Source organism: Apodemus sylvaticus, chromosome 8, assembly GCF_947179515.1.
Source record: "Apodemus sylvaticus chromosome 8, mApoSyl1.1, whole genome shotgun sequence".
NCBI classification, from domain to species: domain Eukaryota; kingdom Metazoa; phylum Chordata; class Mammalia; order Rodentia; family Muridae; genus Apodemus; species Apodemus sylvaticus.
In genome coordinates this window covers 22,217,437-22,245,335 of record NC_067479.1, presented here as the reverse complement: position 1 = coordinate 22,245,335, position 27,899 = coordinate 22,217,437, and the positions used below count along the sequence as shown (strand labels likewise).

Genomic DNA, 27,899 nt, shown 5'->3' with positions numbered 1-27,899 from the left:
TTCATCACACAGAAAGCTGCCCGGTGATGTTTGTTGACCAAAACTGGGATCTCATTCAGTCCTGAAAATCCCCACCAATCCTGTTAGAGAGCATACTACAGATGAAGAAGCAGATAGGGTTGCCTTAGAGCTGAGCTGTCTGCAGGGAGCCTCGTCCTGTGTGCCTGTCTACTCAGGAGGCCAGGAGAATAGGGCATCAGATTGTGGATAGCCTCTGGATTGCTCTGTGTCAGGACAACTGAGAAGAGAAACACTAAGGTGGCAGAGGTGGGGAGTGGGGAAATCCTGACAGTCACATGACTTCAGGAAGAACGGCCTTTATTTATAGTTAAACAGACTTGCCCAGTTCCGGTTCTCTTGTCACTCAATCATGTGGCCTTTCACAGTTGACTTTGGTGCCTCATTGAAAGTTGGCTAACATCATATTTTATACCTTGTCAGCATCGAGGTGTCTCTTGCTGATAATATTTAAGTCAAGAGTTAATTAAAAGTCTCCAAACCAACTTTTCCTTGAGATCTAAAAGGTGAGACACCTTCTTGCTGTTTCTACGGCAGCCTGTGAGTTGGATTCATCTCTAAACAAGCTTATACGTAATTCCAGGGCCCCATTCACGGTGCTCATGTGATGACTCAAAACGCAGCAACTGCCTAACCTTACGAGCAGAGTGCCAAGCCTACTAAAGGGCATGTTGTGGTTCCAACTGTAGTTACAGATGGGGCAGGGTCCCCAAAGCCTGGGTGAGTGGGCCTTTAAAGCATCCATGTTCAAAACAGGACTTCTTCAGAGCCTGCACGCTGTGGCTTCTGCCTTCCAGGCTCCCCACACATGCGCTCATGAGTTAACAGATATTCCCATGATAACCGCGGTTGGTTAGTAGTTATTACAATGCATACGGGTTCCACAGCTTAATGAGCTGTTTTCTGTTTCAAAGGGACCCAGCTCTTCACCCTCCACTCCCTCCGAAGCCCTGTTCTCCCATTGAGTCTCCTAAACAACTGAGGCCGACTAATAGGTAAGAACTTGTCCTTCCGAATGTCCTGCCAGGATGTTGAAGGGAAATGAGAGTAAAAAACCGTGACCAGCTTTGTGGAGAGCATGGCTGGTCTTTCTGTGGGCGCTCACTGATGCGAGACTCACGGAACTTATAACTCTATCAATACATACGTGCAATTACTTTTGCTTTAGAATAGTGACGGCTATTACCTGTCTTATGGAACTATACTTTTGAAATAGTCATGGACAAGTAGAACTGGAAGTGTTTATATGAAGGCTTCTTATATATTAGCACTTGATATAAATGCATATATATTGTATATTTTTTTCATGTCTTCTAAAGTACATATAAGATTATATTCCCTTTCTATTTCCTTGTAATTAAGTTTCCCGTTAAGAGCTACATATTTTAATAAAGGATACACTTACTCTGCATCACCACTCAAGCCCTCAATTATGCTAGAAATACACTTAGGCTGTTATTTGATTTTTTTTTAACTAAAGTATTTTTTTAATTCATTTCAAAACTATCAAAAAATTTTAAGACTATTCCAAATAACTTATCTCCAAGTCTCTTTTCTACTTCGAACTTCTGGAACTTTATAATGAATACTTTGAGGCCAAGTCAGAAGCTTGGCAGTCTGGGTAAGTGTTCTGTGAACCATTTTTCAAGATGGACGTCCCATTTTTTTTTCATTAGTATTGACGGATTAGATCCCAGGGTTTCCGTGGAGACTGAGATGTGGGATCCGCTTGAATGACTACTTTCGCTTCTTTTGTATTGTTGCCCCTCGAGGGGGATTTTTGGCACAGGACTATTATTATGTAAATACAGAACTGTTAACCATAAGTCACCATCATAAAAGCATTTTTTAGAAAGAGGACGGCCTGCTAGAAAGCCTGACCAAAGAATGGAGGTGTGTGGCACTGTGTGTTCACCCTTGGGGGCTAAAACTCCCTTAAGATCCCCCTGGGTCTCTGAAATTTTGTCCTTAGGATATTGCTTTAATGAGTCGGGAGAATAGTTTTTCACTGAACTAATTAATGATATGGATTAGTCTCGTAACTTTTCATTTCTGCAATGATTATAATTATCTCCTAAGAGCAACCTCTCAAGCTTCCTGCCTCACCTGATTGGTCCTCTCAGTCTTATAGTATTAAGCAATTAAGTCATAATTAGAATAGATTTTTAAAAAGAAACTGAAATAGGCTGCCCTTGGACCACCTAAACTCTGAGCTAAAAGTGTAGACACTAGAGGGCTGCACATGTTTATGTTCAGAAAAAAAAGCTAAATTCCCGAGGAATTGGTCAAATCCACGTTTATTATTCTCATTTCTTTCTTCTACTAATGATCCAAAAAATAAAATTGGGGCAACTTGCCTGTTTTAAAAATCCTGATTGCTTTAATCACAGCGTGGTGATTTTAATGAACAGATATGAAAGGGAAGTGTTTTCTATGTAATTAACACATGTCCTCAGGAGAACAAAAAATGGTTGAATATAGCTCGTGAGAATAAGCAGGAATGTACAAGTAGGTCAACCACAGTCTGAGGAAAGAGAGCAGCCTCATAAACTCTAACAACCTAGCACCGTACAGTTCGCAGTTGCCAGTCTAACACAGCCCTCTTGGTATGGTAGAAGTATTTGAAATGTAGACTAATTTCTGGTCTTACCTGAGCAAATACATTTCTTGGAAGTATTCCCATGAAATAAGTCTCTAAGAAAAAATATTATATTGGTGCCTAACAACAAAATAATTATTCTTGATATTTAAAATGTTCCATCGTTATCTGATAGCAGTAAGGACAAACTGCTTTGATGAAGGGAAATAAAATGAACCATGTCTAGATCAGATATGGCTAAATGCACCTTGTGGTTTAAAACATATGAAAAGAAGTTGATATGTAAAATTTGTACCTTGTACTCTTTAGACCTTCAAAAAGGGAAATGGTTGAATGTTAGCCAATACAAAGAGCTAAGGTGAAATTTTTGTCAAATAATATAATATATATTTCTGAACACAAATGTCATCTCATACATATAAACTTAACATGGAGGAGATTTTTACCTAACAGGCATTATTTTTAAAAACTAGGCAGATACCTGCAGCTACAGCAGGGGCATGTGGAGAAACCGACAGACATGCTGAAAGAAATATAAGGTACAAACCTCTGTTACACACATAAAATTGTGCCAATGCTAAAACATGCTTTGGTGGAGTGCTTTAAAATAATAAATTAGATAACATTCGTTTTCTTGCCAACTTTAGCTATAATGAGTGAATTGTTCATTTGTTTTTGAGACAAGGTTTCACTAAGTAGCCCTAGCTGGCCTAGAACTTGCTATGTACACAAGGGCAGCATCAAGTTTGTAGAGATCCGCCTGTCTCTGCCTCCAGGTATTAAAGTGAGGCACCATGTCTGCCTAGGTAACACACGTTTTTGTAGGTTCTTGTCCTTTAAATATGTCACAAGATTTATCACTGCAAATGCATAATTGTCTGAACACAAGGACAGGATGAGGTGAAACCCTTGCAGGGAGGAAGCCTGCTTACTTCTGTTCCCTGTGGTTGCCTCAAGATATAGGACACTGCTGCTGTAGCTGTAGTGCTTTTGCTTTGTTGAACTTGTAATACAAAGGCTACCCATTGGTTCCTGCTGTGGAAGGCGCTCACCCGCTGACCTGACCACACATCCTGCTGACTCATGGGGGAAGGAAGGGGTTCCCAAGTGTCTGCTCTCGCCACCATGGTCTCTCCAACAGGTTCGCACCTGTTTCCACAGCCTACCTAGTTTAGCTGATTCGCCCCTGTTCCCACAGCCTACCTAGTTTAGCATTCATTATGGATATGTCTACTTGTGTTTCTTCTTTATTATTTAGGAAAAATAAAAACTGTCAGAAAGACTTTTTGAAGCCATGCATGGTGGCACATGCCTGTAGTCCCAGCACTTAGGGGCAGGAACAAGATTATGTCACATTTGAGGCTAGTCTGGTAAACACAGTAAGTTCTAGGACTGCTGAGAACAGGATAAAGGGTCTTCCGTAGGGAAGAGCATTCTAACTGGTTACCTAAACAGACAGCCTTAAAAGCTTACATGCAAGGCACATTATAAAGACTGAGTAGTTTGCACTTAATGTACAATTAATGAAAAAGAGTACATGACTCTGAAAAAGTGTGTGTGTGTGGGTACAATGGGATAGTTTGTGGGGAGGGAAATGATGTTATTACATCATGATCTCAAAAAAATATGTAAGAAACTGTTTTTTTGTTATGACTGTCTAGCCTTTAATAGCAGTGACAGCTCTCCAGCCCAGAAATGGTTTTGCTTTAAAAAAAACTGACAAATTACAACATTGGTATTTTATAGTTTTATAATTCCATCAATATAATAAGTCAGTTGTCAGTGAAAAAGATGACTAAGCTATTCCCAAGAATCAATTGTGTGTGTGTGTGTGTGTGTGTGTGTGTGTGTGTGTGTGTGTTTTCTCTTTGATTCTCAGAAGAGTCCCAAGTTTTGGCACAGATGACACACATACTTTACATGTGAAGGGAGTCTGACTTTTCTGTCCTTACAAGATTTTATAAAACTTGACACCTCCCACATTGTACTGTATGTGGCATGTGATGTCACTGCACCTTCTGTGACAGTTCAGTGGTCTAGGCCACTGCTGGTGCTCAGTAGCAATGAAGGATGCTAGTGTCTGTGTGTGTGCCATGCATGGAGACCTCGGTGGTTATGAAGGATGCTAGTGTCTGTGTGTGCCATGCATGGAGACCTTGGTGGTTATGAAGGATGCTAGTGTCTGCGTGTGCCATGCATGGAGACCTTGGTGGTGATGAAGGATGCTAGTGTCTGTGTGTGCCATACATGGAGACCTTGGTGGTGATGAAGGATGCCAGTGTCTGTGTGTGCCATGCATAGAAACAATGGGATCAACTTGTGAGCCTATTAAACATGTCATTCCTGAATATGGACTCCCCTGAAGTCCTTCACCAAGGAAGGAAATTCCAACAAGTTTGCCCCGCCAGTCGCGCGTCACCCCACTGACCTGCTTCTCTTTCTCTTCACTAAAGGACTCAGGATCTCGATGACATCATCAGGGTGGCGACTGCACTTCAGAAAACAGACAAGGGGTGAGGTTTGAGAGCTCCCAGCCTAGGTCCCCACCCCCTTCTTCGTGGTCTAAAAGCTATTCAGTGCCTCTGCAGTTTCTGGAAATGTGAGCCAATACCCAGTGCTGTTTGTTGCATATGACTAAGAAGAAAAACCTCTTAGTGTCTCTCTATAAGTTCCCACACAGAGGGGCTGGTGCTGACATGGAGGGAAGCCCATCTTCATCCTCCTCTGAGTCACCTCATCCTAGTGACCTTAGATCCCAACCATACCTCCAGTTCTGTGGTTTTTGTTGCTGGCTTGGATATGTACTGACTTTTGCCCTCTGTACCTCCATTTCAAATATCCTGGGACCATGTTCACCTTTCTTCACAGATGTGCTGTTTTTCACTTCTGTCCTTCCTGCAGGCTCAACCTTCTAAAATCATTCTTGTTCTTCCATCCTTTCCCCGCTGTGTCGTACAGGTGTGTATAACCTAAAAGTCTACATTGTCTCTCGCACATGCACGGCTTATGCCGGTTCACGGCCTCACTGAGACCAGGATGAGAGACCAGCATGCCTGTACTTAAATTCTTCTGACCTCTCATTCTTCTGCCCCATTTATGCCACTGAATGCCACATAGTTTTCTGTAGATCCCTGCGTGGCTCCCACCTGTAAATACTTGCTGTGGTTACGTATGACTGTTTTCTAACCTAGATCAAGACAACAATTAGGTTCCGGAATCATTTCTGAGTTCACCCGCATATTCATCCCATATTCAACACCAGCACAGACCTCGTCCTTGCTATGGTTTCTAGGCACGCTTGTTTCTGTCATTCCTTTCACACAGCGATCTTCACCAGTCTTGGCGCCACCACATCCATCTATTCTAATTCTAGGATAGTCTTTAAAGATCCAGGCCACCAATCCCTGCCCTGTGAAGTCTTCTCTGTGTGACCCAGTGGAATCTCTCTCTCCCTGCCTCAGTGACTAGAGTCCAGCTATTTCTACTGCCCAGGGCCTAACCACACTTGCTTTTGTTATCTGGATAAATGTGCCACCTTCTCTTTAATCTCATCCTCATGCATTTCATCGTCATCTGCAGGGAAGACATTTTGTTTTAGTCACCAGAGATCATTTTCATGCTAATATAAAGCTTTGTCCCAAAGGAGTAATATGTCAAAATCCTGGATACAAATATTTCATCGTTTTAATCCCAAACCTGAGAAGTTTTTCCTTGTTTAACATAATTAAGCAATGAAAAGAATTTACTAGGGTGCATCTCACTGCAAGCCAAAACAAACAAAAAATAGAAAAGGCTGGACAAGCTGCCCACACCTTCAATGCCAACCCTTGGGTGGCTCAGGAAGACCACCGGGACAACAGAGTGAGACCCTCCTCAACAAAGACAATGACTTGACCAGACAGGAAGCCAGCTCAGTTTTCTGTGCAGTTAATAGGGACTTTGTATTGGAAGGAGACTAGGGAGGATCTTTGTGTTTCAAGTTTAAGTTTGATTTTTCTCCCATTTATGATCCTGTATTTCTGATATTATGAATTTACTTTGAAGTATGCGCTTTAGACTGCGGCATAAACCTAGGCCTTATACAAGACGAGAAAGTGATTGGTCTTGGAGATTTCCTCAGCTTCATTTTCCCGTTTCTTTTCAAACCAGAAAAAGCATCCCAGTCATGACTTGAACTCACTCTGTAGCATAAGCAGGACAATGGACTTGTGATCCTTTTTAGCCTTATCTTTCTGAGTCTCTAGGTTCACAGGTTTGCTCAGCCATGCCCAGGTCAATATTTTGTTTTTAATAACAGTGGGACAAGTTTTTGACTGGAAATTTGGGATACTTGAAAGTAAGCCACGTGAGTGATGTTGAGGGGCCATGGTATTGTGGTGTGAGTCACTCCACGCAGGGAGAGCAGAAGCTGCCTGGCTTTCCTGCCCCTGGTCCCCAGCGACAGGCACACAGCTTGCAGAGTCAAACATGCATCAGAGAGAGAGAAAGAGTTTCTGCTTTCACATGGACCAGAGAAATGTTTTCTGGGCTTTCCAAAGGGAATAGAAGGAGCTCCGTGCTCCCAGCTGCTCTTGGTGGAATAGAAAGCCATTGCTATCTGATTAAGGGCATTTAATTTGTTGCAAAGACAATGGTGAAACTTAATATCTAAAGCTTTTTATCAATTTACAGACATTTTGAAAGCTCAGGTTCTTTAGTCAGAGCGCTGTTTCCCTGGTGTTTAATTCAACACAGAGCATCTTTCTCGAGGTTTATGCTAATTTTCTTGTGATAAACAACCGGGAACTTGAAACCTGAAAAAGCTCATCATCGTGGCTCATGCCAGTCACAATGGTCTAGGACTAGAATGTACAAGATTTTTCCAGTCACTCTTTCCCCTGGGGTGGAAACAATTTTTTAGTCAGTCTCTGCTTATCAGGCAGCATTTTAAAGCAAGAAACAGTAACAGCGCACCATGTTTGAGTGCTAGGCAGAATTTTTTTTCCCCATCAGGGTAGAACATTTATTCTTTTTCCTTTTCAGTCAGGGCCAGATACTGTTCTGAAAACATTTCAGTGTTTATTTTCAACTTTCAGTTCTATCATTAAACATATAATGTTTCTTTAAATGAGTCATCTATGTATCGGAGATGAACTGAACATGTTGAGGGTTTCTGACAGGGCTGTCCTAAACAGTTCTTCTGGCAATAGTGGTTCACCTAGAATCTCGCCACACAGAATAGAATAGTCTCATCCTCTATATTTCTCTGAAACTGAGACAGTGCCTTGCTGTTAATACATTCAATTGAAAAGGTAAATACAGCAAGCATGTGTTCCATGAAAACTATTGGCAAGATGCTATTTATTATAATGGCAAAAATTAGGTGAGGATTTATGACTTCTTAGGCATTGTGCTCAGAATTGTATATTAAGTTATTGGTTCTTTTAAAAGATGACACGATTATTCATATTGTTTTACCTATGGAGCAATTGTATTAACAAGAGCAGCAGAAAATTCACTCAGGTTGCCCATGAGTTGTGGAGTTCTTCAGATGGCAGGGTAGATGTTGTAGCCTTAGAAGCTTGTGGTTGTAAATACTGGTCTCCTGGTCAACACCAGAGATGACTCAAGAAGATCGTTAGAAAAGCTGGAGACACATAGGACTTAGAGCATCAAGAAGAGAGAACCAAGATGTGTGGACGGAACCAGCAAGTGAGGAAGACAGAGAGGAAAGGAAGGGGGAAAGAGAATCTGGGAGAAGGAATCCTGTGAGGACCTCACGGGAGGAAGCAATAGAGGAGGCTCTCAGGGAGCACCCTACCCCAGGCTCCCCGCTTGGGGAGGAAAGCTGAACCCACGGTTTAAGAGAAACTCGCCAACCCATACGCTTAACTTAAACAGGCCATTCCTGACAAGGCTGCCAGAAAGGGGCTTCGCAGTTCTCCAATATGGAAGCAGGCTCGCAAGTTTACTTGACCTACTATGATCTTGCAGTCAACTTGGAGCAATAGTTACTTTCTGTGCAGCTGTGCTGTGTGCGAACAGAATCTATGATTAGCCAGTGGACCTGTACTCGTTGATTCAGTTAAAAACGAGTATTAAACAGCTATCTAAAGGTAATGTGTTAAAGATGGGCAGGATGCATTGTAGAGTACAGTTCTGGATTTTAAGTAGTGTGTATGGGAAGGAACCTTAACACTCAGCAAGCAGACGATGGCTATCGTTATAATAAACAGTATAAGTGGAGTCCCACAAAGCAGACAGAAAACCCCATGTGCTGCAAGAGACCCAAACACTGGGGAGACTTCAGCTTATGGGCCAGGAAAGGCTTCTCAGCCTGGTGTCAGGAGCACTTTGAAGGACTAATAGACTCTCGCAGATAATTAACGTGGGGGCATGTGTTCTGTTTCTGAGCACTCACAGTTATTTTAAAGGTGAATCTAATGTTCGATTCTGTTTTCTCTTCCCAAAGTGAAGAACTGGACAATCTCATCAGAATGAACAAAAGCTTGAACAGGTGAGGTTTAAAAAGATCTGCTGCTCATTTTATTACTAAATTGGACATTGTGACTTCTTGTATCATCTTTTCAGAATTAAAAACAATGTTCTAGTTTTAGAGTAGGAGGGTGGACTTATCTGACTAGCCATTAATATCTCACCAGTCTTGGATAAAAAGCTTGCAAAAATAATTGAACAGATATGAAAGTCTGAAAGTGCTAATATCTAAGTATCTTTGATTTTCATGTTCCATGAAATTTAAGGTAGCTGCATGTTTATAAAGAAATCACAGTTTCTGGTATCTATTTGTCTATCTATCTGTCTGTCTATTTACACACACACACACACACACACACACACACACACACACACACACACACACACTTTTACTGAATTTCTGGATATTTTGAGTTTAGCCACTTCAAACCCCACTCATATCTTATTATTATCTCTTAGTTTTGAATCACTTGAAATTGCAAAACAAAACATTCTAGGAGCTATAAATGGATGACAGAGATAGAAAGGGAAGGAACAAAACACAGCATGTCCACTGGTTTCCTTGCCCCAAGGCTGTGAAATATGGTTCTCATGCGCTGTTTTGAGGACAGCAAGTCACCCAGATTTGCTGCTCTGCAGGTTCCTCATCTTCACAGACAGGAGGTTGTAGATCAGGAGTCACAGAGGCAGGTGCGAGTGAAAGGATGTGGCCGACCTCAGAAGGCATAAGCAGAGAAGCAACCAGAGGGGTAACAGAAAATGTCTGATCAATAGCATCTCAGTATCAACCGAGGATCTGTCCAGGGATGTGAAGGCAGTGTTGTGGGCATTTTCAGGAGACCCTGAAACACCATGATCTTGCATCATAGCTCTATAAATAACATTATATATATCCATATATAACCATTATATATGTATATGTATGTATATATGTGTATATATGTATATGTGTATATGATGCATATGTGTGTATGTGTATGTATATGTGTATGTGTATGTCTAAGTGTATGTGTATGTCTAAGTGTATGTGTAAGTGTATGTGTATATCTAAGTGTATGTGTATGTGTATGTCTAAGTGTATGTGTATGTCTAAGTGTATGTATGTGTATGTCTAAGTGTATGTGTATGTATATGTGTATGTGTATATCTAAGTGTATGTGTATGTGTATGTCTAAGTGTATGTGTATGTGTATGTCTAAGTGTATGTGTATGTGTATATGTATATGATGTATATGATGTGTATATCGACAATGAAAGTAAAAATGAATCTGAGAAAAAGACCGTGAATCTGAGAGAGGAGTCGGGGGAAGTGTCCATGGGAAGGACTGCAGAGAGTAAAAGGAAAATGATGTGTGATTGATTGTATTTTACTTTCAATAATATAAAGAAAGAAGATAGCGACTGTTTAAATGGCTCAGTGGTTAAGAGCATTTGCAACAAGGGACACACATGATACACAGAAGTGCTGGCAGACAGAACTCGCCAACACATAAAGACATGTGAAATCAAAATTGCTTAAAAAGAATACAAAATGCAATAAAGAAGGACCACACCCTGCACCCAGATGGCGTGTCGGCAGCCTCACCCCGGCCTGCGCGGCCCGGAGGTCCCTTTGGCTACACTTCCTCTCAGGTTCACTGTGCTTTAAATTGGAGTTCAGGAAAACACCCGTGTGGACTAGAGACGTTTCCAGAACTCTAGCTCATCTTTCCCTGGCAGATTCTATTTTACATGTAAACTGGTGTAAGCTTTTTATAGTTAAGCATCTGCCATTATTACTGATGAGATTTTTTTAAATCTATATATTTAAAGAAATCAAGGTCTCGATGGCCTCTTCCGAGCAAACCTGAAGGCACAGCAGTTGGACAAAAGGTACGTGGGCCTGTTGTTCTGGACAACCTGCATCCCAGACCTCTGGCCCTGCTCCTTCAGATGGTGACGGTGGTGGGCAGGGAGCCGCAGCCTCTGGCAGGCCAGCACCATAGCAGATGGGCGAGCTTTCTTGGCATTGCCCATTTGCTTCAGACATAATTGCCCGGAATGATCTCTGCTCTTCTATTCAATGGGAGAAAATGAGCAATTCATAGAAAATGTTTATTATAGCTGACCTTTCAAGATACCACACAATCTCACAGTTTGTTTTTTTTTTATTGCAATCCTTTTTTGTTTCCAGAGCCCAGAGCCTTGAAAGTCTGATCTATATGAACACCCAGATGGACAGGGATGGCAAAGGGTAAGATTCCGTGGAGTCAGGCCATTTAGAGTCATTTGACTGCACTCTTCTGTCATCAGGAAGTCCCTTTCTCTGCCAGGGTCGGGAGGTCTAGCAACACAAGCTCTGGGTAAGACTCGGAGAAGACTGGTGCCTCAATATTGGCTCTGCCACCGTCATGACATCTGTGACCTAGTCAACGGGCTTAACCCCCAGGAACTCATTTCCTCATCCCATAAGGAGAAGGGTGTGACCTAGGTGACCCCCATGCACACTTTCATAGAGAGAAATGAAGGCCCCAACGTGATGACACAGGAAGCTTATGGACTAAGTGTATTGGCCAAGGCACTTTGGTCCTGGGAATGGCCCTGCTGACCACTGTCATCCTTAGATGACAGAGGCCGTTCTTAGGTGGAATCTTAGTCCTGTTTCCTATGTTGGTCTTTGCATAGGCACCTTAATGTTGAAAGACACTGAAAATTTTTGTAGTAGGTTAACTGATGATTAACAACTAAATTAGTAGCTTTTGATAGACGAACTTACAATTTTAGGCTGATAATGACAAAGCAGAAAATTGGCTCTTCCTAACTGATATCTTTTATTAATATTGAAAGAAATCAAATTCCCAACAGTCTCATCAAATAAAACTTCTAGGCAGTGAAAAAATGACAGAGGTTAGGGATTTATGAGACTTCTATCATTTATTCCCGGTCTGGCCACTTCCTTTGGATTTGGCTAGATTTATTAAACTCTATTTTCTAAGATATCAATCATTTCTAATGTCACATTTATTTTTAAGAACCACTTGTCTGTGCCAGTGTGTGCATGGAATAGTCCCCTAGTTTTCCAAGTCAACCCTGTCGGGTACATTCCCAGCTTTCTGATCCAGAATACACAACAGAGTCTGTATGGCGGGAAGCGTTCTCAGTGAGAGGCACGCAAACGTGCTGGTTCGCTGTAGGTGACTTCCTCCAAATGAAGAACAGTCAGCTGTTCTGCCATGTAGATTTGTGTTTTAGAGGAGAAAGTGAGATTCCCGACAAGGAGCTTAGAGAGCTCCAAACGGATGTTAGAAAAGATGAAGATTGGGGTGAGCCTTACCTGTCATGGTGTGGACTGTGAAGGAGGAAGAACAGTGACTCCAGTGTCACACAATGACACCTGAATGATACCGGAGGAAGTGACCTTGCAGGTATAGGAGGGAGAGTGTCCTCACTTCTAGTCTTATTCTGTCCTCCCATCTGATAGAGCAAACAAGCTTAATATGCCAATAATTTTTATCACAGTGAAACCAATCAGAGATGAAAACGCCAGTGTGCAGCACTTGGTTGGTTGTATAGTGTTAGGGGATTGGTTTTCAATTCATTGTTCTAAGAGAGGGGCTTGTCAATGAGCCCTGGTTAGTCTCAAACACACAATCCTCCTGCCTCATCCTTTCAGGTGCTTGGATCACGAGTATGGCCAACCACCAACCTCTAGTTTCTGGTACATGAAAGAACCATTCTAGGCGATCAGTTTGCCGCCAGAGCATGGTTGTCTTCACGCTTCAAGGTGGCCTTAGACCTTTAAAGGAGACTTTAGAAACTTTTATGGGAAACAACTTCTCCATGTCCTCAAAGTATTTCCATTTAAAGCCTTGATCAATAATTGATTTCTACCTAGAATGAATGAGTTTTTATGCTTAAATAAGGCAAAAATCTTCATGGTCATATTAAACTTATCTTTCATGTAATCCTCCCAAAGAGAAAAGGCTGAGGCCTGGTGGGAAAATTTGCTTTTAAATTGATTGAGTTGTAACTGAGTAGTGGTTGATATCACCACTTGATATCAAGGTGTCGCCACTTGAACTAGGTATTTCGAAGAGTGTCCAGTGCTGTGACCCTGATTGCACCTCATTCCTGCTGTGAGAAATCTGTAGCTCTCCTAAGAGATTCTGATCAGGCCACTAAGTTTCTCTCAAATGCTTTTCCCCCCCTCAATCCTAACGCTGTAAAGAAATCAAGCCTTCGGGAGCCTTAAGAAAGTCAACCACAGGGCTGACACCGACAGAGGGTAAGTAGACATCTCCATCCATTTGGTTCTTCTCCTTGCCTCTCTCACCTCATCACAACTCAGAGCTTTATTTTCTGCCACAGATGAACTCTTTAGTTGGGTCAGAGATGGTGGGCCAAAGGGAATACAGTCTGCACCATCTCTAATGGATGGTCATACAGATCTGCCACCAAACCTTTCATTGTGCATTTTATTAGATAACTAATACACATGTCAACTTTTAATGGGAATTAAGGTAAAAAATGCAAAATGAGAGACAGGATGTAAACTTGTTTAAATCAAGTAGCACTGTGGAAATGAATGGAGTTAGAAAGCTAGAAGATGGCATAGCGAGATAGATGTCTCTGTCACTAACACCCCTGCTGTGCAAACACATGGATAGAAGTTTAAATCCTCTGCACACAGGCGAAAACCTGGTCAGTGTGGAACACCTGAAGCCCTGGCACTTAGGGAGAGGGAGGCAGGAGGGGAGGGGTGTGTGTGTGTGTGTGTGTGTGTGTGTGTGTGTGTGCCTCGAGCTTGCTGACCAGCCACTGTAACTGAATCTGTGACCCCCAGGTTCAGTGAGAAACCCTGTCCCCAAAAGTAAGCTGGAGAACAATGGAGGAAGAAATTTAATGTTGACTTCTGGGGTTCACATGCACACATTTGTGCACATATACCCATATGTACACATGACATACACGCAAACACAGACACAGCACATAAACAAACAATGATAATCCAAGTATAAGTAGAGTAAAGGTCTTTCTGGTCAGTTGTTTCTAGAAATATCCAACACCACGTTCAGGCACATTCTCATTTACACAGGTAGGCTTACTCATAGCTAAAGCAACTTGGGGAGGAAAGAAATGGTTTATTCGGCGTACACTTCCTCAGCAACATTCACTATCCAAGGAAGTCAGGACAGGAACTCAAACAAGGAAAGAACCTTGAGGCAGGAGCCATGCAGAGGCCATGAGGGGCGCTGCTCACTGGCCTGCTCAGCCTGCCTTCTTATAGAACCCAGGACCACCAGCCCAGGGATGGCACCTCTCAAAATGGCCTGGGATCTTCCCCAGGAATCACTAATTAGGAAAATGCCCAACAGGCTGGAGGCGTTTTCTCAAATGAGGCTCCCTCCTTGAAGGTGACCTTAATTCATTGTCAAGTTGACATAAAACAAACCAGCACAATGGTTTTCAGAGGATAATGCAAATATTGCAAATAACTTAACTGACGTTAGTTATTTAAATTGAAAATTCATACAATATGTTCTGATATGTTTCCTCTCCCATTTCTTCACAGACCCCCCACCTTCTCAACACCTTTCTTTTCTTTCTCTCTTTCTTTCTTTATTTCAAAACAAATGGGAAAAAAAAAGAAAAAAAGATGAAAAAGTATAAGAAAACACACATACACACATCCTATAAAAACACAAAATCAAAAACTATGACATATAAGCAAAAGGCCAATAAGATAAAAAGATATCCAATATAAGACATAAACAAAAACAAAAAAAATCTACAAAAACACTGACTTCATTTGTGTTGGCCATTTGCTGCTGGGCATGGAGTCTGCCCTTAAGTGTGGTTTATATACCCAGTAACACTCCATTGGAAAAAACAAATTTTCCCTTTTCAAGTAGCTGCAGATCACAGGTGGCTTCTTGTTTAGAGATGGGATGTAGATGTCCACTTCCCCTCAGTGCCGGGACCCCACCTGGCTTGGCCCTGAGCACTCAGGCCATAGTCTGTATGAGTTCAGATGTGTGTGAGCATTCCCATGTGAAAGACACCATGTCTTTGGTGATGACATAAGTTTTGATGACTTTTCCTCCCAAAGAAGCCAAGATCCCAGAGCAGTTATCAGAACAAATGCCATGGCAGAGAGACGCAGCAGCAGGTGAGGACTGCTTAGATGTCTCTGGGTCTCCGGCTTCCTCTGTTGACTAACTAGCGACTTCAGTGGTGTGGTGGGAGTCTCGGCTTTGAATCTGTCTTAGATTTTGCATGTCTTACCTCTGCAGCCCTGTTATTCAGTTTGAAGAATGTATTGTGATTGTATCTTATCACTTTATATGCAGCACAGCAAAGTTTTGGAGATTTAGTTAACTATATCACTTAGTCAATTTTATAGTAAAATACATTTTATATCAGATTAATTTTCTCCAATGAAATAATAACAGTAAAAGTTTAGTGAGTTAATCATTAAAAATATAGAATGGATGATATCTTCTATGGAAATGTCATGAAACTAATCCAAACATTCTTTTCATAAGAGGTAAAGATCTTGATAGTGTCATGAAGATCAACCCCAAAGGACTTGAAACTACCACAGGGTATGTCTCACTAATGTCACTAATTCTGATTTCTGCATAATAAGCAGAAGGCAAATGATTTGACTTTTTACCTTCACTATCATATTTTAAACTATGGGATTAGCCAATAAAGATGGGAGGTGTGGCCATTCATGATTACCTTCCATAAATTAAATTATTTTAAAATAATTGTCTCGGTGTTTAATACCAAGATGCTCTTCTGTTTGATTCGGGGCATTGGTTTCTTTTTAAGGAGGGAGAGAGAATTTATCTAAAGAATGCAGCCTTGACATAGTTTCCGAAGTACATTTCTAGAATGACAGACAGCAAAGCCAGCTGTGACTAGGACTCCCTAAGTGCCTTCTCAAAGGATGGTGGTTTCAGCTGGCAGTCCAGGGAGAGACTGGGCCAGTGCCTGGATGGGAATAAGGATCTGCTCCTGCTTCACCTGTCCAGGGCTGTGACGCAGGCATTCTGGCCAAGCTCTGCTTCTACAAGCCCACCTCCACCCCAACCCCTACCCCCACCTCCAACCCCACCTCCACCCCCACCCCTACCCCCACCTCCACCCCACCTCCACCCCCACCTCCACCCCTACCTCCACCCCCCACCCACTTCTCTACCCCCACCTCCACCCCCACCTCCACCCCCACCCACATCTCTACCCCCACCTCCACCCCCCACCCACACCCCCCAACTGCCTGCTTTGAGTGTAGCTCCTCAGGGTTGTAATTGGACAGCACGTAGATCCAGTAAGAAGTGAGTCACTGTGTTTCCTACAAGTAATCTTGTAGGAAAATAAATATTTAAGGCAAAAGATATTTAAAAGGTTAGGACATGGGCATGATCAATAGGTTTACACGAGGGTATTCTTTTTTTAGTATTTACGATATTGTGAATTATTATGTTGTTATCAATATTTTCTTCTTGTTAAAACAAACAAACAAACAAAAAAAGAGACCATATCAATTTGTTCAGTAGCGATTTGTCGTCAGTCCGTTCCTAGTGGAAAACTTCATCTAACTCACCTGACTTCACTGAGGCCCTCAGAAGTGATCTAGCTGGATGGACCTGATGTCAGGGCTGGTTTTGTTTAGTAAGAAGTGTGTCCCGTGTGCTTACATTCTGAGGACAGACCAGTCAGTACATACGTGTGTGAACTGTTGGCAAGTTAACAACCGTAAACGGCTTCCACTTGAGAGATGGGAGCTGTCGTTTACATTTAGAACTTTAAATGCTCACAGAGGTGTAGAGAAATTTTACATTTATCACTTCGTAATTTCTGAGCTATTAGTCATTTGATTGGTGTTTTATTTTCATGACATTGATTAGAATTCGTTTTCTTTTCTGAAGAAAACAAGACCTCGATGGACTGATTAAAGTGAACCCTGACACAAGTAAACATATGAAAAGGTGAGACGTCTGAAGTCCCTGTGCTGGGCACATCTGAGAGCTAGTGCTTACGTTTGGGACAGTGAATTGACATTCAAACCCAAACCGCTCGTTTATTCTCTTAAACACATCGTATTACGCGTCCTTAGCATTTTGTTCTTTGGTGACGTTTGCTATTTGGTAATTTAAAGAAATTGCAAGATAATTTTAACTAAGATTTTCAGCTATATTTTTCTCTTTGTAGTAGTTTATACGTGTATGTGTGAGTGTTATACCTATAAAAGTGTGTGGGAGTATATTAGTAGAGGTATGCATAAGATTATGTGTATATATGCATATGCATGGTTTTATATGTATGTTGTATGTATGTGTGTGTATTCTAGACAGTGTGCATGTGAATTGTATTCTTTTTTTTTTTTTTTTTTTTTTTTTTTTTTTTTTTTGAGACAGGGTTTCTCTGTGTAGTCCTGGCTGTCCTGGAGCTCACTCTGTAGACCAGGCTGGCCTCGAACTCAGAAATCCGCCTGCCTCTGCCTCCCAAGTGCTGGGATTACAGGCGTGCGCCACCACGCCCGGCTCGTGAATTGTATTCTAAAACTGCACTTGTCATGTAGCTGAAGATGGTGTATCAAACAATTGCATGAACTCTTTTCCACTCAGTTAACTCCGTGTACGATACTATTTATTGGTTCTGAGATGCGTCAGCCATGCCCCCAAAGGCTAGGCTGGCAGAGCGAAGGCTCGGCTGGCTAAAAGCTGTTGCACACATTGCCAAGCTGCTCTGCTTTTGGCCACGTGGCACAGTCAGAGGCACAACCACACAGTGAATAAGGCAAAACAAGCAAGTCTTGCACACTGGTCTCTTTGGCTCCATACATGGTTCATATGACTGAGCTATTCGTGTGAACAGGGAATCTGGAAGCCCTGATTCAAACTCAGCTTTGGCGAACTGTGCCACTGAACCTGCTTACTCAGTGTCTTAGCTACTTTTCTACTGCTGTGATAAAGACCAGGACCAAAAGCAACTTGGGGAGGAAAGGGTTTATTACATCTTACAACTTTATATTGCGGCCCATCTCTAAGGGAAGTCTGGGCAGGAGCAAGAGGGCAGGAACGGTGAGGTAGGAACTGGTGCCGGGGCCATGATGGAGGGCTGCTTACTGGTTTGCTCCTTGTGGCTTGCTGTCTGCTCTCTTCTACCTCCAGGAGCACCTACCCAGGGGTGGCGCCATTTGCTTTGGGGCAGGTGTATTCATGTCAATCGCCAGTCAAGAAAATGCAACAAAAGCCTTATCTCAGGCAAATCTGCTGGGGGCATGTTCTCAGTTAAGATTTCCTCTTCCAAAAGGACTCTAGTATGTGTCAAGTTGACATAAAACTAACTAGCACACTCGTCTACTAAAGAGGAATCATTGTACGCTTGTGCTCAGCACATACTAGACACAACCAATGATTCCAAAGTCAGCATTAGAAAAACATTCAGATTAAGTATTGCTCATACTTGGCTAGGAAGTCTACATATATTTTAGTTCATCTTGACATCCAAAATTATGTTTCTATTTAATATTTATTAGAGAACTTCAAATTGTGACCTATTATTCTTTATATATTGAAATGGGTATGTGTGTACAGGACTGGGTATATGCATCTGTGTGAATATTTTGAATACTTGTTTGCATGAGTGCATCCCTATATAAGCATGTGTGTGTGTATATGTATGTACACATGGATATATATGCCTGTGTATGTATACAGGTGGACATGTACATGAATGTGTGCATGTATGTATTTTACAAGTGAATTATTGCATATATGAATGATGGTTGGGTTTTCATGTGTGTCTATATACATGAGTGTATATATACATGGACATATGTACATATGTAAACACGGGTGATATATGTGTTCATATTTCATGTGTTTTCTTTGAGCCTTTAAGGATAGTACTTTTAATTTATGTTTTATATAATGAGACTCTGTAGATATTTTAAATATAAAGTTAAGGGCTCAGTCAGTAACAAGCATGAGTTCAAGTCTCAGCACCTTGAAAGAGTCAGGCATTGCACGCAGCACAGTCCCAGAATTCCAGTCCTAAGAAGGTAGAGACAGGAGCTAGCTGGGGTTATCTGCCCTGCTAGTCTTACCAAATTTGTGAGCTCTCACTCAGTAAAATGTCCTTGTCTCAAAAACAACAGGAAAACAGTAAAATACTGTAAACATCAACCTCTGATGTATACACACACACACAGCAAGCTTCCTTCTTCGTTAAAAAGCTTTCATTGTTTTTCCGTTTCAGGAGGAATAGAACTTTAATACTCAGAGACAGCCTTTAAAACTTTCTCAATAAAGTCCTATCAAACAAACCTTTCACAGTCCGGGTCCATTCTTGTCTTAAGGCATTTACATACAATGCTCCCAGTTTCCAGAACGCTGTAACCATATTGTCTTCCTTTCAAATAGGTCATTTCTTCTGACTACTGAATGTGGCTAATCACACACCCTCACTTGTCCTCAGGACTGCAATCACAAAATACTCTTTCTAAAGCTCAACATGTATTATTAGTTCACTGACAATGATAACATTCACTTAGATGTTTGTCGGTGCTCCGCCTTTCCCCAGTTTGGAAGCCCCAAGTAGGCTGCTTCTGTGCTTGTCTTGCCTACTGCACTGGTCTCTGCTATGTGTGGGCTGCAAGAATGTACAAATACTGATGCTGTATACACTATGAGACCATGACTCAATCACTTAAATTTCAAATAGTACATCATTATGATAATTAGACCACCATATTATTTAGTTCACTTTTTTCTTTTATTTTTCTATTTATATGAGTACACTGTTGTTGTCTTCAGACACACACCAGAAAAGTGCATTGGATTCCATTACAGATGGATGTGAGTCACCATGTGGTTGCTGGGAATTGAACTCAGGACCTCTGGAAGAGCAGTCAGTGCTCTTAACTGCTGAGCCATCTCTTCAGCCCAAGTTCCCTTTTCTTTATGGTCCTTATGCATTAAGAATTTAAATAACCTAGCACATTATGGGCTCTGTTCAATGTTTACAGAGGCTTCCTAAGCAAACTCCTCAACCAACACTCACAAAGTTCATCTTGTTGATCTGTTGCTTATTTAAACACTAAAATCTCGCAACTGTAACCTGGGGATTTTTCCCCTAAGACCATGTGACTCAAGTTCCATGAGCTTCATTTAGGTGAAAATCGAGGGCTAATCTGGAGTAGAGCGGTTGTTCCTGTGGGGACAATTGTTCCATCATTGCCACAACGAACGTGCACATATTGTCTTTGCAACTGATGTCCCGGAACATCTGGATCAAGCAGACAACTTGGGTCAACATCTGGTTGTTTCTGAATACTGAACCTTTGATGTTGTGTAAATGAGACCTCAGAGGCATCTTTGCGGGGTCATTGAGTGAGGATACAGGGTTAAAGCTTTCTCCTGAGGAGGTTCTTCTCCCCATGAGGCATTCTCTGGAGATCAGAGGAGGGTTTGCTGGTGAGGCTTATGTGAAAAGCACATGCATATGCAATAGGAGGAGGAGCATGGTCCATTAAGATCAGAAGCAGACATATAGTCGAGGCCAACAGCCAAGCCTGCAAGCGTTCCCAGGAACCTCGGAGCTCACGTGCCAGCCAATATGGCTTCCATTTGGTTTCAGAAACCCATAGGCTTTCGTTTTCTTACTGTTTGTTCCTAAAACAATCAGGTACAATATGTCCCATTCTAGTGAGGTATAAATAACAAAGGTAGATAGACACCAGGTTGTATATAGTGCATTGTAAACAAATTGGTATGTTGATCTTAATGTAGTTTTGTAATAGAAAATTTACCAATAAATGTCAACAAAATAAGGATTTAAGAAAGTTTGTTTCACACATGTTGGAGGTCACTGACAAGAATGTTTTCTGGAATGTTCTATGAGGCAAGTATATGAACTAATTAAAAACTGTTTTGTATACTTGGCAGTGGTTAACAGGATACTATTAAATGCACTAGAATAGAGAGAGCTCTATTCTAGAGGGAAATTTTCTAAGAGCTGTATAAGTCTCACTCAGTGAGTTCTGATATATATAATCCCTCCATTCCTACACAGTCACCTTTAACTCTTTGGTGTGATTTCAATGTGTGTTTATTCTGTTTATGAGCGTTAATTAATGGTTTCATTCTATTGAAACACTACCACTAACCATTTCATTTCTTCACCGTTTTAAAGGGGCCAGAGCCTTGACAATCTCATCAAAGCCACCCCGGAAGGAAACAGAAGTAGCAAAGGGTGAGAGAATTATGTCTTTACCTCTCTTCTTTCCTGCATCAAGTAGCACTTACGAAAGGAAGGGCTGGGAGCCTTGGGCCGGCACACCTGAAGCTCATTGCTTACTGGGTGGGATTCTGATGAAGTCACATGGGCACTGAACGGCAGCTGGCCAGTACCGGCCCAAGAATCGTGTGCTTGTCAATCCTTGACAGCAGAAAACAAGAAGGATCAAGTGGAATAATAGTTATATGATCTCTTTAAAACAAAGTGCTGAAAGTGGAAATTATTATTAAAACATCATTTAGTTGTAGCTACAGAATAATGATGAATACTTCTTTAGTCAGGATAGGTTTTTTGGGTAAATCATTGCCTTGTTCCAAAATAAGCTAATGAAAAAAAAAATCTCAACTGTGCCCCAGTGTCAGGGTTTGTTTTGAGAAGAAATTGAGAACCAAGCTAGTATACCAATGATTTGTATAAAGGTTAAAGTTTAACTTCTATAAGATGAAGATTTAGACCAGTATTGATTTCTATCAAAACTGAATAGTAAAATTTATCCTGAGGACAGGCAGATTTATAGGATTCAAAGAAAAATGGTCAGATGATTTCATTCCATTTTTACCAAGAGGGTTTTTGGTTGGTCTGTCTGTTTAAAGTTCCACAGATCTTAGTAATTTTATCAAGGTGAATACAATAGAAAGGAAAAGACAGACTGGAGAGATGGCTCAGCAGTTAAGAGCACTGACTGCTCTTCCAGAGGTCCTGAGTTCAAATCCAAGCAACCACATGGTGGCTCACAACCTTCTGTAATGAGATCTGGCGTCCTCTTCTGGTGTGTCTGAGGACAGCTACAGTGTACTTACATATAACAATAAACAAATCTTTAAAAAAAAAAAAAGGAAGGAAGGAAGGAAGGAAGGAAGGAAGGAAGGAAGGAAGAAAAGGAAAAGACTTCAAGAGTAAGATTTACCATGCTTTTCTGTTTGACTTCATGCTAATCAGCATTTGTAAGTGCAGCGCACTCATCAGTTAAGTTGGCCAATCCCGAGAGTGAAGTGGTAACTATGACTGCCACTATCTGAGAGAGTGGAGAGCTTTGTCTGTTATTTTCCAGTGCAGTCAAGGTACCTTTGGCCATTGAGGTCCAGTTGTTTCTTAATAAACATAGAAAGCATTGTTATTGGTTTGTTTCTCTGAGTGGAAGGATGGGGCAGGTGAGGAGCAAACTTGAGCCCACAGACATGCGTCTGAGTCTCTCAGATTAGGCAGATTAGGCAGCATGTTGGGGCTTTTCATCCCACTGAAGAACTGGGCATGCCTGCTCACTGCACACCAATCCCAGAACCAACTCCGTCACTACATTTCGGCGAAGTGGCGGGCGTCAAGGTTTTAGTAAATATTTTATAATAAAATATATATCAGTTTTAACAAATAATTCCATCCATTTGGTGTAATTGATAAAGTTATTTCTTCCATCTTCTTAAGGGGTCAAAGTCTTGACAATTTCATCAAAGGGGTTCCTGCAAGGAGCAGAGCTAACCAAGGGTAAGGCTTACATAAATTTATCTCTCCTTTCTTCCGGACTCACTCTTAAAAGTCAGAGAAATGCTTTAGACTGCCCTAGAAATACCCACTAGGAGGCATGCAAAGTGAGAAGCAGCTGTGTCCCCAGCTCTTAGGCTGCAACTGAAACCACACACCTGCCAGTGGTCTGTGGTGGAGACAGGAATTCCTCAAAATACAGTGGTAGACTCATTCCAGTGTAGCATTTGTATTCCACACGAATGGAAATTCCCATGGGAAAAGGCTGCATCCTAAAAAGATGTTCTAAAGCCAGGTAGCTGATGTAGAAGGCCGGTTCTTCTTCTCTTCATCTAAAACCAACCAATTCAGAAGCTGGGAAGTCGTGTGTGTGTGTGTGTGTGTGTGTGTGTGGGGTGCATATGTGTATATCTGTCCTTGTGTATATGGATCTATGTTTGGAGCTCCTACATGCATTGTCTGTATGGAGAGGTCAAAGGTTGATAGTGTGTCTTCCCTGGCTGTTCTCACCTGAAATTATTGAAGCAATGTCTCTTCCCTTGAAACCAAAGTCTCCTGGTTAGGCTAGTCTAGCTAGAGTTCAGCTTACCTAGCACACCAGCTTGCTGTGCGGGAATCTTCTGTCCACTCCAGATCTGCCTTACATGAGTGTTAGGAATTCAAATTACAATCTTTATCATTGTGTATCAAGTATTGTCCACTGAGCTATGTCCTATCCCAGGAGATCATTTTTTTTTAAATCACATTTGGTTCATTGAAAAAAATTTTAAATTTATTTAGCTTTCATATAGAAAGAACTTTACCTGTGACACACCATGCCAAGTAAACAAAGAAACATAACCAGACCATAAATATACATTGCTATGTCAACTTGAATTGAGTTAGATATGAATGGTACACAGATATTTGCCTTCTTTGTGACCATTTCCAGTGTCTCTGAAGAGGGATGCTATTTTATAGTGTGCAGCTAACAACAAAGATTATATAGACTAGACCAGAAGCCAGTAGCTTTTCTCAAAGGTCTAAAGAACAAGTAAATCAGGTATGAGAAGCCAAAATAATCTACATTTAACCACATAACCCTGCCACTACTGTGAAAGCAAATAGAAAATACCTTGTGGAATTTTTTTGTTGTTGTTATTCCAAATGAATGTGCAAATTGCTCTTTCTAACTCTATGAAGAATTGTCTTGGAATTTTGATGGGGAGTGCATTGAATCTGTAGATTGCTTTCGGCATGATGACCATTTTTACTATATTAATCCTGCCAATCCATGAGCACGGGGGATCTTTCCATCTTCTGAGGCCTTCTTTGATTTGAAATGTAAATAAATAAAATATCCAATTAAAAAGAAAAAGAAAATACCTTGTGAATAAATGAGAGTGTCTGTGTTCCAGTAGCTATGCATTAGAAAGTTACTATGCAGGAGGAATTTAACGCAGGGGATGGGGCTTAGTCCAGCGGGCGGGGCTTAGACGACCGATCCCTAGTCTAGATAGTATTTGGAAGGGAGACGGGATTCAATCCATAACGAGTGACTCAACTTCTCAAATACAGCCAGTTGCCCTTGCCTTCCATAAATGATTTAATCGTAGTGAGGCTGAACTGAAGATGTTGCCATCCTGTATCTGACTCTTTAGTGCTAAGCTGTCTTGATATTTCACAACCCAACTAAGGATAAAACCATAATGTCAGACATGAAATTTAGAGACCAAGTAAACATTTTACAGTGGAAGTATACAATCCACTACAGAGCTCCACAGCTTCTGTTCAGAATGATTGTTCTAAGTACTGTAATACTATAGAGAAACTCATTGTGGTGTATTGACTTTGTGTCTGGCTTGTGTATGTGTGTTGTGTATGTGTGTGTGTTCTATTTGCAAATGTTATACAATAAATTCTTTTTTTAAGAAGAGGATTCCAGTCATGCAGTTGTTTTAAATTACTAAATATCAGTTTGACTTGATATTCAGAGTGGAAAGTGTGATGTGGCTGTTCTTCGTTGACCTTGTTAGATATTACAATGTATTACTTTCAGGAACCAAGACAGGGACAGTCTTATCAAGGTGACCTCCTCAGCAAACAAAAGGTGAGTTTCCAGAAGTTATTGATTGATACATCCTCCAATTTATGCAAAAGGAGTAGGATTATTTAGCTAAAGATGTTTCAAAGGAGGGGATAAAAATTAGAAGATGATTTGTTGATCTGTAAACTGCTAGACAGAGTTTTTCTTATTATTGTTTCCATTTATTTCACTATAATATTGTTTAAGATGATAACCCCAAAGGTAATTTGGTGTAATTACTACTTGAGACATTTCTTGTGACACCATGTAGCTTACTTAATACTGCAAATTCCTAGTTAATAAATTATAAGTGTATACAAACGAATGGAAGAATATCAGTTTGCTGCTGAGTCACAATCACAAGGGTTAATATTTGAACGACTTGTGAGAAGACTGCCAGCCTAACAGTTTTATACTTAATTTGGAATACTCTTTGCATGGCATTGAATTTACTTCTGGTTTTGAAAAATTAAAACCATTTATATGTTGGAGCACTAGTTAACCAAAGCGTGGTTGAGAAAGCCCGAGCTGTCACTCATAAAGCTCCGAGGAGAACCATGTTGGTACAGAGCATGCACATGAAAGGGGCTCTGAGGAACACGAGGAGGCAGGGCGCACAGGGAAAGCGCTCAGAGCTCACCTGCAGCTGTCCCGAGCTCCGCCCGTCCGCCCGGATGGCAAGGGAAAGGCGTGAACTGGCATGCTGCTTTTCCTGGGGGGCGGGGGGGGGGTTGGGTGTTCAAATTTGGTTTGCCTCCAACTTTTCTTGGGGATGCAGCCCCAGGGCGTGTCTAAATCCTTGTGAAGCTCTTCCTTATAAAAGACGGTCCTACCCCTGTACTCTCAGAGCAGAAGGCGAAAGCAGAGGATAGAGTTCAAGACCAGCCATTGTCCCTACAAGGGAAGTAGGGAGACCCTATCTGAAAACAAACAAAAGACAAAGTAACTGATAATCTGAGGTAGAAACTTCATAACATCTCTCTCTCTCTCTCTTCTCTCTCTCTCACATATCTCACACATACACACTCACACACATATACTCACACACATACACTCACACACATATCCCACACATTGACACACATACACTCACATATATTCACACTCACACATATCTCACACTGATACACATACACTCACACATACACATACACACTCACACATATCTCACACATTGACACACATAGACTCACACATACATGCACTCACACTCACACATATCCCACTCACACACTGACACACATACACTCACACATATACACACTACATACACTCACTGTCACACACATATCTCACTAATACACGTACACACACACTCACACACACATATCTCAGACACATTCATACACATATCTCACACACATATGCACACACACATACTGTTTTCTTATTGACTTTGACCCTTTCTTTTGCTTTGTTTTAGCAACCAGCACAGTCTTGATGAACTTATTAACAAAAGCCCCAAAGCTGCCAAAGCCACTGCTGGGTAAGCAAGAATATATTTTTTTGTTTTTCTTCTTAACTAAACATAATATAAATAGGAGTACCATAATCATTTTATGAGAAAATTGAATGAAGTTTATAAATACTATCATTATTTTTATATGTACCAGGAAACATACATGTTAATTCCAGTATTTAGACATGGCAAGACACCGAGAGCTGAAAACCGTGTAAACGGGGCCTTCTCATAGTCTTAAGTAAAGCAATAGGTGGGAACAACCAAGAAGGGATGTAGGAGACAACTGGGCAGAGACTAATACTGCTTGGTTTATAAAGCATTAACGCTATTGTTTTCTCATGACAAGATTTATTAATGATAACTCTGACAATACACCCAGATGGCTCATTTGATCAATCATAAATGGGGCACATGCTTTTTTGTGGGAAAGTATTTCATGGGGGACAGTAGAGACTTTATGTGGCGTACTGGTCTTTAGAAAGCTTATGCTTACAGAAGGGATGTGGATTGAATTTAATGATTCTTTAAGTAGTGTCTCTAAGCTAGTTAAATTCACTTTTTGTCTCTGACTGTATACAGTTCACATCTCTATTTGTACTTTTTGTATAAAATCTTAAGAATATTTTCAAAACTTCCATTTTTAGGTTTGTTGACACCTCTAAAATCATAAAACCTTAGAGATGGAATGGAGGAAAGTTGGAAAATCTTAGCCCAGTTGATGGGAACAATTTTGAAGAGCACAGTTCTTTGTAGAAGAGAGAGAAGGGACTCAGAAAGGTTAAAAGATTTAGCTAGGGTCACAGAGAAAACTAAGGAGAGACAGATAGTATTTTCATGATTTCTGATGCAGTAAATAATTACCGAGCACCTACTAGGTTCAGAGCTATCACTAGGTCTCATTTGCTGGCATGTTAGGTATAATTACAGGCCATGGACACCAAAAAGAGAATTTAGTCGTCATATTCAATCTTATTAAGAGCAGGCAATTAGCATAGATTAAAGCTAATTATGTACCAGGGGCACAGAGATGTTACTCTAAGACAATAATAGGTTGTCAGTTTAATAGATTACATCTAGGAGCCCCCATATACTGGTGACTGAATATAGAATATGTCAGTGAGCTGCATTTAAAAAGAAAATGAAGTGAAAATGCTGTTGTAATAACATTACATGCAGTAACATTTGTATTCCTGGGGCCGATGTTAGCGAGGTCAGAACCGTAGGCAGTGTCCGATCCAAGCTTGTCGTTGACACGTAGCAATACTGAGGGTTGAGCTCAGAACATTCTGTCTTCCATAAATAAGGTCCTGTGGTTGCTAGTTCAAGTCTCTGCTTTACCCCTAAGCACACAGACTTTGATCTTCAGACAAATGAGAGTTTACTAAATGCCTCGGGAAATCCAGGAGGGTACAAGGATAGGATCGTGATTTCCGTTGTGGGACAATGGGAAGTGTCCCTTAGTGGTGTGATAAGGTCACTTATAGGATCATATGTGAATGACATTATCACAA

The 27,899-nt window shown here is 41.1% G+C and overlaps 1 protein-coding gene across 1 annotated transcript in view; it reads left to right on the top strand.

Annotated features, from left to right (window-relative positions):
- The window catches only part of Scel (sciellin), a 103,064-nt gene that overhangs the window by 48,780 nt on the left and 26,385 nt on the right, over positions 1-27,899 (top strand). The window contains exons 9-22 of the mRNA XM_052190782.1: positions 933-1,013; positions 3,091-3,156; positions 5,071-5,130; positions 9,069-9,113; positions 10,904-10,963; positions 11,265-11,324; positions 13,299-13,355; positions 15,180-15,239; positions 15,616-15,675; positions 17,008-17,067; positions 21,278-21,337; positions 22,805-22,864; positions 24,900-24,950; positions 26,350-26,412. Of these exons, the coding sequence (XP_052046742.1) occupies positions 933-1,013; positions 3,091-3,156; positions 5,071-5,130; positions 9,069-9,113; positions 10,904-10,963; positions 11,265-11,324; positions 13,299-13,355; positions 15,180-15,239; positions 15,616-15,675; positions 17,008-17,067; positions 21,278-21,337; positions 22,805-22,864; positions 24,900-24,950; positions 26,350-26,412 (843 nt within the window). The remainder of the gene's footprint in view (positions 1-932; positions 1,014-3,090; positions 3,157-5,070; positions 5,131-9,068; positions 9,114-10,903; positions 10,964-11,264; positions 11,325-13,298; positions 13,356-15,179; positions 15,240-15,615; positions 15,676-17,007; positions 17,068-21,277; positions 21,338-22,804; positions 22,865-24,899; positions 24,951-26,349; positions 26,413-27,899) is intronic.